At 40.4% G+C, this 18,295-nt stretch overlaps 1 protein-coding gene across 1 annotated transcript in view; it reads left to right on the top strand.

Moving 5' to 3' along the window:
* The window catches only part of tbc1d14 (TBC1 domain family, member 14), a 36,784-nt gene that overhangs the window by 1,995 nt on the left and 16,494 nt on the right, over nucleotides 1-18,295 (top strand). Inside the window, exons 3-4 of the mRNA XM_053343577.1 lie at nucleotides 1,220-1,982; nucleotides 10,090-10,219. Of these exons, the coding sequence (XP_053199552.1) occupies nucleotides 1,220-1,982; nucleotides 10,090-10,219 (893 nt within the window). The remainder of the gene's footprint in view (nucleotides 1-1,219; nucleotides 1,983-10,089; nucleotides 10,220-18,295) is intronic.

Here is an 18,295-nt window from a genome sequence, read left to right as displayed (position 1 = left end):
GGATTCATAAAATGGGAATTGTGTAACAGGAGGGTTTGGACTGTCTCCGTCCATGAGCGTCAGGAGCTCAGCTAAGGCAGCCGTAGAGCTTAGACACACTAGCTTTAGTTTAGCCTCTCCCAGCTGGTGTTGGAGGCATGATGTAGGCCTGCTGGGATCCTGTTCTCATTACAGCACAGACTCCAGTTACAAGATCACCGGTCTGCAAGATCACTTTTCACCTCTCAAAAGCTTCCACACCCATGTATCTAATATCCTGGTCAATTAGAAGAAACCTTTAATAATATTGGGCAATTACAATACAGGGCTGTGACTAATCATTATATTCATCATCAGTTACATGTTTAGATGTCTTTTTGATTGATTTTTTTTTTTGTCAGAAAATTATTTAAAAAGAAAAAAAAAAGGCCTTACAGTCAGGGCTGAATCTAAAAGAAGAATATGCACAAAGTAAGCATAAGATCAACTGAAACAATAAAGTTTTTTTACATTTAAAACACAAGTCGGGCCTTTAGTGTTACGTAATAATGCAGGTGTCGCCTTATATTCAAACCAACATATCGTCAGCCAGATGGTGAACAATGTGGTCTCACTTTGCATGGTTGGTAATTAGCAATGATCACAATTCCCCAGAGCCCGAAATCATGTCCTCAGATGTTTTTCTTTTGTCTGATCAACAGACAAATATCTAATTTGAAGGTATATACAACTGAGAAGAGCAGCATATGTTCACATTGGAGAAGATGGAACCATTTCATTATTAGTATTTTAGCTGATGGAGACTTTGGGTTTCAACGTGCTCCACAGTAAATAAGAGACAACGTAAAGCAATGGAACAAAGGTTAGAATGGGCAAGAATTACTTAAAGAATTAAAGGTGCCCTGTGGAGTTTATACTTTGCTTTATAGCGCCTCTAGTGGTGAAAAACTCTGCTTGGGGTTAATAGCAACAAGAATGCAGATTTATAAGAACTATATTATAAAGATACATATTTTTAAGTTAAGGAGATTGGTTGATCTTCTTTGGCAGACCAGTCCACAGTTTATAGGCCTTGATGGATAAAAAATAGCTCACCCATTGAACAGATTACACAAAACATGTTCATTTATTAACCAGGATGATTCCATAATCATGGAACTTCCTCTTTTTCTACTTTTTGTTATTAGTTAAATGTCCTTTAATAAAAAACAGTTGTAAATGAGTCTTATATTGTTCCCAGGTGTGTCTGGAGGAGCCATAGTGGAGAATGGCTCTGCAGCGAAAGACCCGTCTGCCTCCGACCTCCACGATCACACCAACCACCGCTGCCATGAACCCATCCTGCCCACTTACAAGCCATCCTGCTCGTCCACCCCCATCTACTACAACAGCCCCGAGAAACTGTACACGGACCTGGACCAGGACAGCCACAGCTTGACTTCCCAGGACTCAGGTATCCCAACCCTGGAGATCAACCCTCCAGAGCCCATCCTCCACGGCCACCAACGCCCAGGAGACGCAGGCCTCATCCTGGCCTCTAGTCACGACTCTCCGGCCACATTAGCTTTGGATGACGACCCCTCTGACACCAACGCCATCCGCAAGTCCTCCACCTTCCCCCGCAGTGGCTACGACTCCATCCGCCTCTTCAGCCCCGCCCTCAGATTATCCTCCACTATGGGCACGGGCGGCGGGGGCGGAGCTCTGAACCGCAGCGACGACATCTCGGTGTGCAGCGTGTCCAGCATGAGCACCGAGCTATCGGTGTCCAATGAAGACATTTTAGATTTCACCGTCACATCCGATTCGAGCGCCATCGTAACCCTGGAGACGGACAACAGCGGCACCGCTCACTTCTCGGACGTCACGCTGTCGTCGTCGTCACCTGGAAACCCCAGAGACTTCTGGAGTCCTGCACACCTGCATCCGGGGTCAGGTGGCATGCAGCAGGGAGAAGACGGCAGGCAAAAGAAACTAGGACCTCTGGCCAGCTTGTTCAACAGGTAAGTTCAGCTGCAGTATGGAGTAGACTAACTGTCAGAGTGGATCAACCTGAATGCTCTTCAGATGAGAAGGTGTGTTTTACAAGGGTTGTTGAAGCTTCTAACTTGAAAACAAATCATCTTAGTAATTGTAATTAAAAGTGGTATGACAAGTTCGTTTGTTCAGTCTGACAGTTTTGATCCAGACTGAAATATCTCAACAACGTCTTCATGTGTCGGCATGAAATTTTTAACAAACATTCATAATTCCAAGAGGAAGAACCCTAATGACTTTGGTGACCCCCTAACTTTTCATGTGGCGCCATCTACAGGTCAAATTTTCACCTTTTCATGCTGAAGTATCTCTTTTTTGTCTATCTTCACCTTCCTTTAACAGTACAAAAATCTCAGCAGTTACCTTCCTTATGACACTTTTTAAAAAATAGATTCTGTAACATAAGTGATTCTGCTGAAGAGCCTATCACAGTCTTACAGAAGCGGCATTGCTCAAGGTGGCTTTACAAACCTGACTTAGCCAAGACGTCCCTCCTAACTCCCTCGCTCGGCGCCAATGTAATGCACCTCAACCAGAACGTGACCATCTGCTCTGCTTAACTTGACTCATTACATAAGTAAACGGTTACATTATTGTTGCTGAGCTATCACATCAGTAAACATCTGAAGATGAATGACTACTAGACCAAAGCACAAGCGCACTTGATTAGATCTGGTTGATAAATTCAAAGTGATTTATGCCCTCAAAGAAGAACTGTGTAGCCTTTACACATTAGAGGTTACCCATCATGATCCAGTACCCCACATTCCACCATCACCACCTTAGTCACCTTTACTTAATGGCCTAGAAGCAGACCGCATTAGTCTGGGTGACCACATAGTTGCTGCTCCTCTTTCTGTAATGAGGATGCAGCAATGTGTTATTTCTTAATGTTTCCCAATATGTGTAAGACTGAGGGTGGAGTGTTCCTTCCCTTAAAATAGGTGTGTGTATGTTACAGACAGAGAAGCTCGAGGAAACAGTATTCTACATTTCAGAAGTACACTTCTTAAATTAATTAATCTCTCTTTTTTTCTATTTAATTTGTTCTTTTTAACTAGGCCTGTAAATAAATCCATTCTTAGATACTCTTGTGAGGTGACACTAGTCTCTGAGGTTTCTTCGCTGCAACAAATCAATTCAAATGGCTGACAATGATGAAAATGGTCAATCACTGTTTCCCAAACCTTGAGATTCAACCTAAAATGTCTTGTTTTGTTCTAACCAACAGCTCACACTCCAAACATACACAGTTCCACTAAAGAAACCAGACAATATTCACATTTAAGAAGCTAAAACCTGAAAATGTCAGCATTTTCAGTTGCAGATTAATTTTGTGTCAGTGGACTATCATTGATTAATCATCACCGCTCTAGTTTCTTTAATGTATTTTTTATATCATGCCTGTAATTACATTTTTTAATCAACTCGTGGTGAAGTGGAGGATATATAAGGAAGCCCTTGTTTCGCCCTTGGGTGTCTCTTACACAACCTCTTTTGTTTTGAGGAAACTTAAAAAAAAAAAAAAGTAATTGTCAAGATAAATGAGGCGTGGCAGACATGAAAAAAATAGAAACAAAGCTGCATTGAACATTTTCCAAAGAACACAAAACTTCAGTCAGTTTCTGAGTAGTAGATGACTAGGTCAAAAGTCGACAAGTTGATTTTGATCAAATAATGCCAGCATGTCTATTTATTATTGGTAGTTTCCAGTTTGAGTATTCATTGCCATACAGGAGTTGTGTTGTTTGCTCTGCATGAGTTGATGAGAGCTGATGATGATGATAAATGAGTTTTTACTAGACTTGAAAGCAAATTCAGTGAAGTCAGTCTAAAGTTCCTTGAAGTTTGACACTCCAGGCTCCAGGCTCAAGTCACTATAGGCATTTTAAAAAATAATTAAGCTTTAATTTTCTCTCACTGCTCTACCACATTCCTCTTTTTGTTGTCGTCTTTGAACAGACAGGGAAGCAGATTTTAAAGCGCCTAGCCTTTTTGTTTTTTTTCTTCTTTTCGTCATTCCTTCCTCTCTCAGCTGTCACCTGTAACCTGACACCTGCTGTGTGTTTTATGACGTCCGTGTGTGTGTGTGTGTGTGTGTGTGTGTGTGTGGTAGGTTCAAGGTTCTCTTTCAAGGTTTAAAGCCCAACAAAGTGTTTTAAACCTTACAGTTAAAGAGTGGAATGATGCCTTAACTGTTTGAAATCCTCACTCATGATCAGTATTTATAGTTATAATGACCGGTAACAGAAACTTTGCCAAAACTGATAAGATAATATATTATAAAATGAATGCTGTAAGAGCAGAAATGTGGTGATAAAAGCAAACATTTTAGATTGACAAGTTTATTTTACATCGTCAATACAAGTGATGTACACACACACACACACACACACACACACACACACACACACACACACACACACACACACACACACACACACACACACACACACACCCATCCCTTTACATTCTCCTCTTTTACTTTCCATCTAACTACTAATCATACAATAGATATATCTTCTCCTAAATATATAATGCTAATAATAACAATATTTACATCCTCTCATTTATTAGAGGATAATATTTGATCCACTTATATATTATTATCCCCCTGTATTCAAGTGATGAAAAGTTAGAGCTGCAATCACTGCATTCAGTTCAATCATTGATTAATTGATCAAAATAGTTGCCAATCTATTTATGAATTGACTTATTGTCTCCGCTGCAATTAAAATAACATTAGTCTGTTAATACTGTCAATGATAGAAATGGAGTTAAATAAAAGTACAAAGTCAGTTGAGTGTTATTGCAGTGGGTGTAAATGTGTCAGTGGTCACAGTTTGGTCACTCAGTGGTGAGGTCATGTGATGTATAATGACAGTGATGCATTCCTTCTGTCATGATTGATTTGCTTCAGAATTCTTCACCCTAAACTTCAGTTACGAAATGAATAAGTTCTGCTGTCCTTGATTGTCAGACTCTTTTAAGAAACTTTGATTTGAGATCCACCCCCCCCCCTCCCTTTCTATCCACCTCTCTCTCTCTCCTTCACATGGAGAAGTTTGTCATTCCCTCTTTACCCTTCAGACTCCTGACAGGCTCCTCACACTCAGCCCTCCCCTCCCATTCGTGAAGTCAACCCTCTCAGCGAGGAGGCGGGTGCGTTGAGGAGCAAGCCCGTTCCTTCACAATCTCACTCTGCCTCAACTTAGTAGCTGTGTGTGTAGGGAACTCTCTGTTAACTCATAACTATGGGATCCACAAGTCTGGATATCAACTAAAGGAGAGCTTTGACTTCACTTGGAGTTTGTTGCTCTCCTTTCTTTTCTTTTCTTTTTTTAAACTTCTCTGAAAGCTTCAACCTCCAGCTGCTTCTCTGTGGTTTGTGTGGAGGACTTTGATTCAGGTGTTTTTGTGGTGACAGAGCAGAATGGCAACCCCGTCTCTCCTGTACATTGACAGGTAGGATAACACAAATGAGCAGATGACACTTTTTTTTTTTTTTTTGGTCTAGAGCTGTTCATTTCTCTGCATTTTTTTCTATGTTTTGTAAGCAACAGAGCTTCGATCAGCTGTTGAATAATGTGGCCTTTGTGCCCCTGCAGCCCATTCACTGCTGGACTCAACACACACATACACACACATACACACACACACACAGGATTTAGACTGCTGTAAAAGAGCGCCTGAAGCAGCAAACCGATGCCTTTATGATGGGAGAAGACTCAATGTACTCTGCTCTCTCTTCTTGTACGAGCTTGTTTGGTATTTCCGCGCCAGGTTTCTTCACTGTTAGTTTAAGCGTATGAACACCTTATCGCCTTATTTGCACACATCAAGACCCAAACCACAAGCGTTGTGAAATCCTTTTAAAATTTAAACTCTTTACGAGACTTAATGGCACAAAGCAGTGCAGCGCCTAAGCCTCCACTTCAACACAAACAAAACCCAGCCCACCGCCGCTCCTGCTGGACTCTGTAGCTGTTCCACTTGAGCAGTCTACCATAGCCGCTGCCATTCAGCTGTCACATTGAGGCACATTTTGGCCCGGGCTGAATGCAAATCCAGTTCCTACTTTGCGGGCATTTGTTTGGTGGTGTACAGGAAAGCTTGAAGGCATTATGTCCCGTTGAACTGTACATTACAGAATCTGATGTCTGAAGCGATTTGAGAGATAAAGTCAGGCCTCTGCACTTTACTCTGTGCTGTATTGTTTTATGGTGGCTCAGAAGGTTACTCAAGTTCATCATTCCCTCACAGTTTTAACGCTGGTTACTCTTTATCTTTTCCATCTCTGCTCAGCTCAGCTCTACTTCACTGATATTTTTGGTATGATGCAAGTTAAAAAAAAATAGAAATCAGACACAAATCCATCTCTGACTACATTTGTACATTTTGTATCATAGCCTTCATGAATAATTTGCAGGTTGTGCTTGAAAGTTCATTCTTGACCTTTTTTAGAAAACAGAATTCTATAAACTCAAGGTCCACACGAAGCTTTCAACCACATCTCCCACGTCTTCATCAGCAGGTGAGGTCTGCTCTGTTGTCATCTTGTGACCTGAGTATGAAACTTCAGGTCACATTCAGATAAGATATTCTTTTATTAGTCCCACAGTGGGGGAAATTACATGATTGCAGCAGCAAAGTGGATAGTAAAAGTAGAAGAGCATCAATAAAGAACAATTATAAGTCAGTACAAAAACACATAAAAAATACATCATGTACAAATATAGTAAAATAATAGTAACATTATGTACAAAAAATATAGTAAGGTGAGTTTGCTTTGTCCATTCATTTGTATTCATAAATTTCTCCTTCAGTCATCATTATCGCCCCCCCACACACACACTCTAAATACATGAGTTCACACCTGGCATTAGAATGCGTCTCCACACACGTCTGGAGTGACAACTTGTGATTGGATCTCACTATACACTGCTCTACATGCAAATAAACATGTTTTTTCATTTCCTGTTTGCAGCGCGGAACAGACTCTTACACTGAGCTCAAATGAAATGTACATGTAAATGAGATTCATATCACTAGTCAGTTTTTACTCGCACCAATACAGATAGTTTTATTTATTAGCGCTTATCAAATAACAACAAAGAAAACGTTTATTGTCATGTTTAATTTTAAAGTAAATGAAACGGAACAAGGAATCAGAGTCAATAAACATACTTGTGTATATGGAAAATGGAATAACCCAACCCATCTAATGACCTAATCAAACCATACAACTACAGATCTTAATGACGTACAGAGTGGGCGTTCTTTCATTGTGGTCCAGGACACATTCATGGACACACTGCCTCAAGAAGGTGGCTGTATGTGGTCCAGAACACCTCAGAATATGGCCTGAAGATCAGATTTCGTTGCATCTTGGGTTCGTTCACACCTGCACTTAGAGTTGCCCTCTTGTTACCTAAGAGGCATTTTAAAGGCACGTGTGAACAGGCTGTTTTTATCACAGCATATACTGTGTAGATACTATGTTGCTCTACAAGTATCTGACACCTCATGTCAAGAAAACGTGTTACAAAAGTGTTAGATAAGCTCAAATGTCACTGCGCTGTGTTGAACGTGCGCTCACAGCCTGTGAGATTACAACTCAAAACGTGCTGGTGTTTAACGTCATTCAACATCTTCAGTAAACACTTGAGTGATCCTCAGAATGAGGAAATAACTTCCAGCTCTTGTGTTATCGTCGTGTATATCTACAGTTTCAGTATGCAGTGTGGAAAATATGCAGAAATAACACAAGACGCGTTTCTTTTAATAGAAGAACAGGAGTGAGATGTTAACCAGGGTGAAGTTAATTATGTCAAGCAGGTGTGGACTGTAGACATGCCTTTTAATGAAATCCAGTAAAGCTTCCAATAGATTGAGTCCAGCTTAAGTTAATTTATCTCTAATTACTCATAAAAACAATTGAGAAATAGACAGAAAACACCAGATTCTCATTACATTTTCAGGCTGAAACTACCTGAACTGTTAAAAAGTGTGAAATAATGAAATGTGGTTAATCTTTATCTGTGGTTTGTCATCACGGCAGCATGTTGCCCAGGATGTTCAACTTTGACCAGTCACCGTAAAGGACTTAAGCTTTCGTTGTTTTGTCGGCTATTACTTAATCAGCAGGTGTTGGTCAATACCTCAGTCTATGATATACTCCTGATAATGAGGAGTTTATGAAATCCACTCGCTATACATGCTGTAACACATGTGTTTGGCTGTTATAGATGCATGTAGCAACACCTCTTTTAGGCAAGCTAGATACCTATAATGGTTGTGAGTTGGCGCTGTTTCTAAGCCAGTGCTCTCTTAATATTGAGTGTTATTGAGTGTTATTGACCATCTGCTTTTAACAACAAAGGTGTGCCTCTTTTAATATAAGTGAAACTCCACTGTAAGCATAATGGAAACAGGATCTGCTGCTGATTTGCAATGTTAATCAACTGGCATTCATGCAACACAGGCAACATACAGTACAAGGGGAAGCATGTTAGAGGCAGTGTTGCTCATTTAAATCATTCAAATACTCTGGATTCATGTATATTTCGATTGCACAAATAAGAACATGACATCGGATATAAGGGTTAGTGGAAGGTCTGTGCAGATAAGAGTCATTGTTACTGTTGCACTGTTCATTCTAGAAGCTGAGAAAGCATCCTCCTCCACATGCCTGTTGATTGATTATAACAGTTGAAAGTGTGACTGTAAGTAGATTACAGGGTGTCTTGGTGGCTGAGTGGTTAACATACCATTTAACCACAACTACACAGTTAAATATCAACCTTTAACTTTGCTTTAGATCCTGCCCCAGCCCTCTCTATTCTAGCTTCCTTCCTGTCTGTATCTCTGATTGCACTACAAAAAAAAAGAAGCAAAAAACAAAGTGATCGCAGTCATTTCTACATTGTCTTTTGTTGTGGTTGTGTGTGTATATATATCACCACAGTTTTTCTGGGCTCGGGGGAAATCAAGTAACCTCCTATTTGGTCTATTCGCCAAAACGTGCTCTCACAGCCTCCTGATTGATGCAGATAGTTCTATAACAAGCAATAAGTTCTGATTGGTTGGCTGCATTATGAAGCTCCGACCAGAAAACACAGCCATCGTAACGGTCGTCATTACTGATAACCGATGGATGGAGCGTGCCAAATGAGATTTTCACGAGCCGTCGGTTGTCTTGACGAGCAGACAGCGTTGGCTCTCTGCGACCGAAGCCTGCAGCCGCTCACTGTTTGACAGCATGTTTCCTGTCATCACCGCTCTGAAGGCAAACCCAGAGGCATCAGGTCAGGCTGTGCAGCAGAGCGACCACACCGTTCACGAGGCGTCACATTGATGTATTAAAATCATTAGATCATGCAGCCTCTAGTCAAACAGCAGGGTGTAGACTCTTTGATATTGTATCACCATGCCCGGCCTTTTTTATGTGGCTAGTGTATTCAGAAAGCCTCTTTTCAGGTTTTTAATTAAAGCCCCCATTAACAGCTCTGAGACGCCACCGCACTGATTGATAAATGAAAGGAATAGCTGGCTTAAAAGAGGAAGGCCTTTCAGCAGCTGTGCATCTGGTATTTAAATAGCAGGCAAATGGAGGCTAAGCATGCACATTGCTCTCTATTTCATTAATCTGAAGTGGAAATACACAATGAAAGCAGCACAGATGCTTTTTAAACATCTTCATTTGTCTTCTGGGTTATGTCTGCGTGTAGTATACTAGTGTCTGGTGTTCAGTGGGATGTGTTTCTAGCTTTACGCCTCCTACCTGCTAGTTCACAGGTGGTCAGGTTGTTAAAGTGCTCTCTGGGTGGCCTGTACAGCCTTGTTCTTAAATCCACAGATTCCTTTTGTGAGCTTATCTCAGTCCACTAGTATAGAGAGCACACACACACACACATACACACACATACACACATAAACACATACTTACAGAGCTCTTAGGGCCCCAGCAATGACCAAATGAAGATAGCAATCACAGCTTGTGTTCCACTTGCTCTGCTACAAGTGTCTATTTATTTCCTCCAGCCTAATCCACCCACCCTCTCTATGTCTCAGGAGCCTGTTTGCCAGGAAGGTGAAAGACGGTCAGAGCAGAGGAGCAGAGCAGAGGGATCCAGGCTGGAAGCTGTTTGGCAAAGTCCCACTGCGTGAGGGCCCCATCAGGGACCCTAAGAAAATACAAAAGGTAGAATCTTGATTTTTTTTTTTTTTTTTTTTTTTTTTTTTAAGAATCGAATCACAGGCTCACACACACACACACACACACACACACACACACACACACACACACACACACACACACACACACACACACACACACACACACACACACACACACACACACACACACAGCACAGGGATCAGACTGAGCTGCCATTTCGTCTCTCTTGAGTCTGACAGAGTGTTGATGTTTGCTGATAACATCCCTCTCAAACAGCTGAGACATTTCCGTTCCATGCTCATTTTCAGCTCACAAAGACGCAGCAGGAGGAGTTAGTCCTTCAAACTTTGGCTGAAGAAGGAGTAGGATGATTTTAAAATGTGTTATTCCTGTAAATAGACACACACAGCGCTGTTTTTCAGTCACTCCAGCACACTATATCTCATTTGCGGTTTCACTCAACAGCGTTTATGTCTTACACAATAGCTTTGTTTACCTCACAGTTCATATGTTTGGTTTTCTGTGTACAATGTTCGAGCCTCCCACAGAGGACTCGGCCTTCCCGACTTTGATACAACAGAGAAGTTCATCTCCTCTAAACATCTGATCCTCCCTAACCGTGTATCAAAGAGCTTTTTTATTTCAACAGAAGAGAGAACTTGAATGTACTTTTACATTCTACTCAGTCACATTTCAATAACTTCTGTTGCTGCACTGGGGTCGGATGAAGTGTACAGCTGCTCGACGAACATCTGCACCATGTTCAGAAACAGCATCATAAGCAGCAGCATTGGCTCTGTAATACAGGCTTAGTTACTGCAGGCAACTTAAATGGATATTAAGTGAGCTGAACAAACATTGAGCCTGTTGAACCACAGTTTTAGAATTCTACCACTGTCATTAGTCTTTAAAACAGGCTTGTGATTGGTATTGGTATTCATGTCAGTACAGTGTGATAGTATCAGACTGAATATCTGAAGTGCTAAATTGAAGTCTCTGGAACCTTAGATATTGAATATACCATATGAATATTATATTATTTAAGTTGTTTTCTTAAAGTCTAGCAGACTTTTTTAACATTGGTTTAAAACTCCATTGAGATTGTGCAGCAGAACAGCTGCTCAAAGGTCAAATAGAGGTGCAGCCAGCTTTTGAAGCAGTAACGCCTATTGACAGACTTTATTACTGTAGCATGGGACAATAAAGACATATAAGCATAGCAACATTATGACTCCTACTCAGGACAGATAACAAGAGTGTCATCCATTAGTTGTTGTGTTATTTAACAATTCTGTGGAAAGAAACTTTAAAAGAGATCTAAAATATCAAGATCATAGTGTAAGTGAGCGTAGTATGTTCAGAGTATTGTTGAATACTGTGAGCACAATGGCCTCAACTACACTCCCCATCAGTGACATTTAGGCTCTATAGTTATTTTTAGCCAAAGCCACGTACAGAAAAACAAACAGTTCACAGAAACTTAAAGGGAAGGGGAGCGCTCAGGTTGACCTAGCAAATGTTTGACCTGAACCGTTCATACACAGGGAGTGTATACAGAGTTATGTTTTCTTGAGTTTGTTAACATGTATTTACTCAAAGGACTATCACCCACTGTGTTATAAAAACACACTGGGGTTTTTGACAGCTGGATAGTTTACCTTCTATTAAATGTGTAATGTAATTAGGTGAGTCAGACTGGTGTTCACTTGGATTTATTTGACATGCTGAATGATTTAATGCAGATTGAAAGCATGTTGGTAATAGCAATGCTGAAGCAGGAAAACCACAGCTGGAATTAATGACATTAATTAAGGCTGAATTCACCTTAGGTGAGCCAGTTCCAGGACTCTGTTATTGTGTGTACTCACTCACTGGCATGACTTACTGGCTTAATTACTGGAATGAAGCCTTCGTTAATGTTATTATTTACACCTGCGCTTTGGCAAGTCAAAGTTGTCCATGATGTGAATAGTTTAGAACTACGGTTCTTTGTGTTGGCATGGCAACAAGCTATTTTGAAAGATTTGAGGTTTATGACCAAATATCTTTTAACTAATGATGACATTGCCATCAGCCTCAAATTAACTTTGTGTGAGTGTAGATTAGCAAAACTACTACTACTACTACTACTACTACTACTACTACTACTACTACTACTACTACTACTACTACTATAATAATAATAATAATAATAATAATAATAATAATAATAATAACAATAACAACTTTATTTGCATAGCATCTTTCATAAATGCAGCTTTATGACAAAAGAAATTATACTCACCAAGTTCTTCACATCATAGAGCAATGTTAAAAAAGAACAGCAAGAACAAGAAAGGGAAAGAAAAACATAAATGTTATATAAGAATAAAAATTGTATATAGTAAAAATAGCTTAAAAACAACAGAACACAAACAATGTATTAAATAGAGTAGTGACTTATAGAAAAATAGAAAACTAAGATGTTTACATCTGCTAAAACATGTTAGTATGCTGGCATTAGCGTGCTAACATATAGCCAGCTGCTAGCATGGCTGTAACTTTCTAGTCATGTTTCCACAAAGTAGCAACGTAGCAGTTTTTTGGTTTTTTTTTTTTTTTTTTTTTTTTTTTTTACAATTTGTCTATTTTATTACTGAACAGTAGTTTCTGAGTAGCTTGTAGTTCTAGCTTGCTACTTTCAACAAACCTGTGTTGCAATTTAATAACTATCAATGAAGAATAGCTTTCTACTCTAGTGGCTAATTCTACTAGCTGCAATTTCAAAGTAGTTTCCTCATTTATGGAATAATGCAAATTAAAATTAAAGAGTCAACATTTCATATGTTACTACAGAGGTTAGCACAGGAAAGTATTAGTTTAAACACTTATCCTATAAGGAAGACAGATGTGTTATTGGACACAACAACTAGCTAAAATGTGTTACAAACTACTCGTGCCTTGTTTTTAAAGTGTGGAATTGACAGTAATATGCAGTGTTTGTGTCAAGTTGAAAGTCTAAATATAAAACTCTCTTAAAGCCCTTAGACAGCCAGCTGGTGACTGAACACTGTTGTAGCTTCCTGCTGTCATTCAGAAGGCAGACAGCGAGGTGTGTCTCAGGCTCAGTTAAAGAGCACGACGACTCTCTACTGGTGTAATAAATCACAGAGGAGGATGGCAACATGTAATTAGAACCTGCACTAGCCTGTTATTGAGTTAACATTTAACCATGTCTGACACCAGTGAATAGCCCCCTCTCCTGTGCACTTTGTGCTTTGAAGCCTGCTTGAAAGGGGTGTTAATGTGCAGTTCCTTCAGCTTACGTATCAGCCTTTTAACATGTGTTGTCATACACTGGCTAATATTAACTTCTTGTTGTTTTTGGCTAGAAATGTAAACCACCAGAATTGAAAAGCTGTCTCTTGCCCAATAGCATGTGCACAAAAACAGTCATGTACACATCCGTATGTGCGTAATATCTCAAGTCAATCTCATCTGTGGTTGTAATCTTATACTGCACCTGAGGAATCGGTTAACAAGGCTAGGCTTTCAAGCTTTTGTCTTGCTACTGACGCTGCTAGTCAAAGGCGGGGTCAGTAAAGTGTGTGTGTGTGTGTGTGTGTGTGTGTGGAATGCTTTATTTGCCTAGGTTATTGTTCAGCTGCTATGCGGCACACTGTGTGCTATTTCCACCTGCTGCTTTTTCCCTCTGAGAGCAACAATGTGAATCAAGCTTTATATTTCAATTTACACCGCTTTCTCACTGTGAGTCTGGGGACTCGGTACTTCAATACATCTGGAGGCCTCAGTACAATGTGTGGTCACAGTGAATTGCTGGCTGCTGAAGACAGTAATTGTTCTGTAACCTGCTGAGCCTCTAAATCACATTGTACAGCAGCCCAGACACGTCTGAGGACGGGGGGGGGACAATATTCCCAGCAGGAGTTTTAATTTGAATGAAAAGTCATTTAAAGCCCCTTTAAACTTTGAAAGGGTTTTTTGAGAGAAAATACAAATGGTTCATCTTCAGCTTCAGATTGCCAATATGCTATTCCTTCTTAAAAAGTTCTGGTCAAGGGTGATAAAAGTGTCTGAAAATAGAATTTAAACAATCATGGGACACAAAAGATCCACCGGGGCTCTATGGATCACCTATGCTATAAATCAAGTGAATGTCGTCCTATTCTCCATCATATCAAAGGTGGTTTTCTTCTTCAGTTATAGCCATATACAGATAGATGGAAAAAAGGAAAAAGAACAGCTAATAGTGCTGAGATATCCTATTCAAGCCCCTTTTTTATATAGAAGTCTTTTCCTTGCCTTTATCTTTCTACACTAATTTACTTGGGTTTTATATGTTTGTATATGCATATAAAGTGCTATATGAGCAGCATATCACTATCAGGCACACTAAAGCTCCTACTGTACTACATCAACATGGAATAGAAGAGAGTGAAGCATATTGAAACCATGCAGTCCTCTTTGGTTTCACTTTCTAATGTGATGCTGTAGAAACTTCACTCACCACAAAACTTTTACTTCACATTTTCAAGCTGCTGGTTGACAACATTACCAGTCGGGAGTGTGCAATATGGATAAAAGCTTTATTTCTTTATACATAATTATTATTTTTGTACATCTCAGAATACATGCCAAGAAAGCAGTGATCTGATAGGCCACTGCATCTACTGTATGCAGAGTGAAAAATCATTCAAAAAGAAGAAGCAGTGAGAGATGTAGAACTTGTGTCGGTGCATTATCTGCAGCAGCTTGTTGACGTTCAGCCCAAACCGGATTAAGAAAGCAGAAGGCAGAGTGTCTGAAACCTGATCCATTGCTCTGAGGTTGATTAGAGAGGCTGCCAAGGCACAGCAGAGCGCAGAGCTGCTTTCAGTGCATCGATGGTGACTAATAACACACGGCAGTGCTGATTTGCTGACACACACACACGCAGCAGCAGCAGCAGTGATAGACCTGATGCAGAGCAGCTCAGAGTAGCGTCACAGAGAGAGAGAGAGAGAGAGAGAGAGAGAGAGAGAGAGAGAGAGAGAAAGGGGGAGAGGGAGGCAAATCGAGGGGTATCATGCTGCTGCATCTTTTCAAATGCGGGGTGTGTCCCTCTGTCGGCAGCTTGACTGTCCCTCTGCTCTCCTTTTTCACCTCCTCCTCCTCTCGCTCCTGGGTGTCCTGTTGCCAGGAGTGAGCCCTCGGGAGCAGCAATGACGCTCGGCTAGGGTTTTGGAAACGAAAAACCCCCCCACCGGAGGACTGGCCGTCTGTACGGAACTGCAGCGTTCATGGTGAGTGAGCATTCGCAGCATGGACACGAGGACGAGTGGGCGAGCTCGGTGTGACCCACTGTCTCTGTCCTCGTCTGGGCACAATCGGAGGGCATTGGAGCGTGAAAGAGAGGCAGCAGAGGAAAGAGGATGTCTCCCATTTCAAATAATAGCCTCTTTCAGCTATAGGATTGTGCTTTGTAGAGGGGAGTGGGGGTGATGGTTGTCAAGATGTTTCTAGAAAGATCAAAAGCAAGGGGTTTTCTGGATGTGTTGATGGACTAATATCCACTCAAGAGGGAATCCATCTTCATTGCATGTCACTTGACCTACATAGCCTTCAACTTAGTCGAACAAAAGCACGTGTAGCAGTGTCACAGCACCGTTTCTTCTCTATTTTTGCTTCTTTTTTTTAAGTGTGTGAAGGGATTTCCTCCTGCTGCTATCACTGATGCAATTAAAGAGACACAGATCTCATTTGACAGCCGAATCAGTCGAATTCTGTTTGAGTTTTTCACTAAAACCCACTTAATTGATTAACACACTGATTGGATTGTATCACAGCGTTGGATATTGTTTGTTTTCCTTGTTCAATGAACAAAGCTGCAGTTTTATTTCAGCCTCACTAGCAGAAGCGTGCTACTCCTCAGCTCCCCTGTGGTAACTGCAATCCAACTGTTAAGTGTGTCAGCTGCTGGGTGCCACTATATGCAAATGATTATCATTATCAGAAATTCATTCAAATGATTTCATTAATAATTATTGCCATAGCAGGATTGTATCAGATGTTACAGTAGGTGCACTGAATAAACTGATAAAAAGGCTAAATAAGCAGTTACTATGAAGAGCCAGATAAGATTAAAGTATTTGGCCTCCATTAAATTGATTTGGTTGATTAAAGAGAATTATTTCTTAAAAGATGTGTGAAGCATGCAAGATTAAGGGTCCATTATACTTGATTGTTCCACACTTTAACTAGAAAAGTTGAATTATTTGGTACAAAGTTTTTATGATTACAACACTTACACATTTTTGCCTTAATCCTCTAATATATTCTCTCAAAATGGATTAATGCAGAAAATGTATGGTGGATCCACAAAAAAAGAATATGTGCAAGTTATTCATATGTTTATTTTCAAATTTTAACCGCTTTTTAAATTTGTCTAAACCACATGGATACAATAAATGTAATTGATCCATATAGAGAGCAAGCTTCACATTTAGTTTTGTCAAAGGGGAACATGGGATGTGTCATTTAAAGTAGATACTACATGTATGCTGCAGACCAAAAATATTTAGGTTTCACTTTAGTCACATGCAAGGATGTTTAGGTATCGGAGTACTGTAATGGACTAGTAAGTCAGTGTGCATATGCCATGTTTCATGTCATATTGAGGAAGTTTGCCCCACAAAACAGGAAGAAGCTGCTTTCTTGTCATTAAGATGTCAGAGGCATATCAATGAATGCTCTGAGGGACACTCCAATGATTTAGTATTGGACTTCTATACAGTTGAGGGGCAAGAGTCTCAGTGATGCATTAGGCCCATATATCCTCACTTCTAATCACTGAATCCTACATCACCCGTAATGCAACCTATTAGCATCTTTCCGCATCTTTCAAATTCTGCACCTTTTTTCGTACACCCGAGCTGAGCAAACTGTGATGATCACTACAGCATCATCAGAGTTCCTTTCTCAGACTTGACAAATCTCCTTCAGTCACAGGAGACCATTTTCACGTGTAAAATTGTTGGAATTCCCCTTTAAAGTGAACTATTTTGACCTCTTGTCCTTGTAATAACCATACAAAAAAGCATCGCCTATACAAAAAAGCATCGCCTAACTCTTCCAAAAGTTTAATGATACAGACGTTAGATATTGCAGGAATTTGAGTTTGAGTCTTGCAATAGCTGCCAAACAAACAAACACACACACACACACAAGCTCATTCACTCATTCACTTTGTGTTTTGTCGGAGCTTTGGGAAATACTCCGCCTCAAGCAGTTTCCAGTGAAAAGCTGTGAGTAGAGCAGGTTGGCATGCAGTGAAATGAGGCTAAGCATCCTGCTGTGGCCTTTCATCTCTCAGCTTACATTATTGAGAAACCCAGCAGTGTTTTTATGACAATATAAGACAAGGGCGATGAGCCAAGACCGTTTTGCCAACAATCAAGAAAGATGTGTCCAAGCACACTTTGCTTGGATCTCTAGTTGTGTCTATCTACAGTCATAAGTACTTTAGTATGAGTGTGTGAAACTTTGTCGGACCACTTGGGGTGATTGTGCCAAAGGTTTAAATCGGAACCAGAAAACAACTTGGTGTCATCTTCAGAGTGCTACTTCCTGGTATGTGTAGTTTAAAAACCATAGAGGCTATTAGCCAGCCAGCATGACAGCCATTCAACCAGCCAGTGCAGCCAGCCTCCCATAGAGCTCTTACATCACTACCAGGAAACTGGAGAACTTTACTGAAAGCAAGCGTGACAAAGCAGGTTGCCCTGGCAGCAGGTTATCATGGGATACAGTTGCTATTCTAGCAATGAAAAAAGCTACAACCTCAAACACAAATAATACAGTTTCAAAATAGATGTAAGACTAGAGGGGTTTCTTACCACTGTGGAATCTCAGAGAAATATGTAACATAAGTGTTTTTTGTTTCTACTGCTAGATAACCAGATTCTCTGCTCTGTGTTGCCAGACAGCCATTCAGGAAAAAGCTATTCAGCATCTGAGGAGCCAGGAAGTCTGCCACAGGGATACATTGAGTCCTGAGATTTCAGTTGCACAGCTTCATTATCTGTATGTAGCGTAGAGTAGTTTTACAGGAATGTACGCATT

Source organism: Scomber japonicus, chromosome 22, assembly GCF_027409825.1.
Source record: "Scomber japonicus isolate fScoJap1 chromosome 22, fScoJap1.pri, whole genome shotgun sequence".
NCBI classification, from domain to species: domain Eukaryota; kingdom Metazoa; phylum Chordata; class Actinopteri; order Scombriformes; family Scombridae; genus Scomber; species Scomber japonicus.
This window is presented reverse-complemented; position numbering and strand designations above follow the sequence as displayed.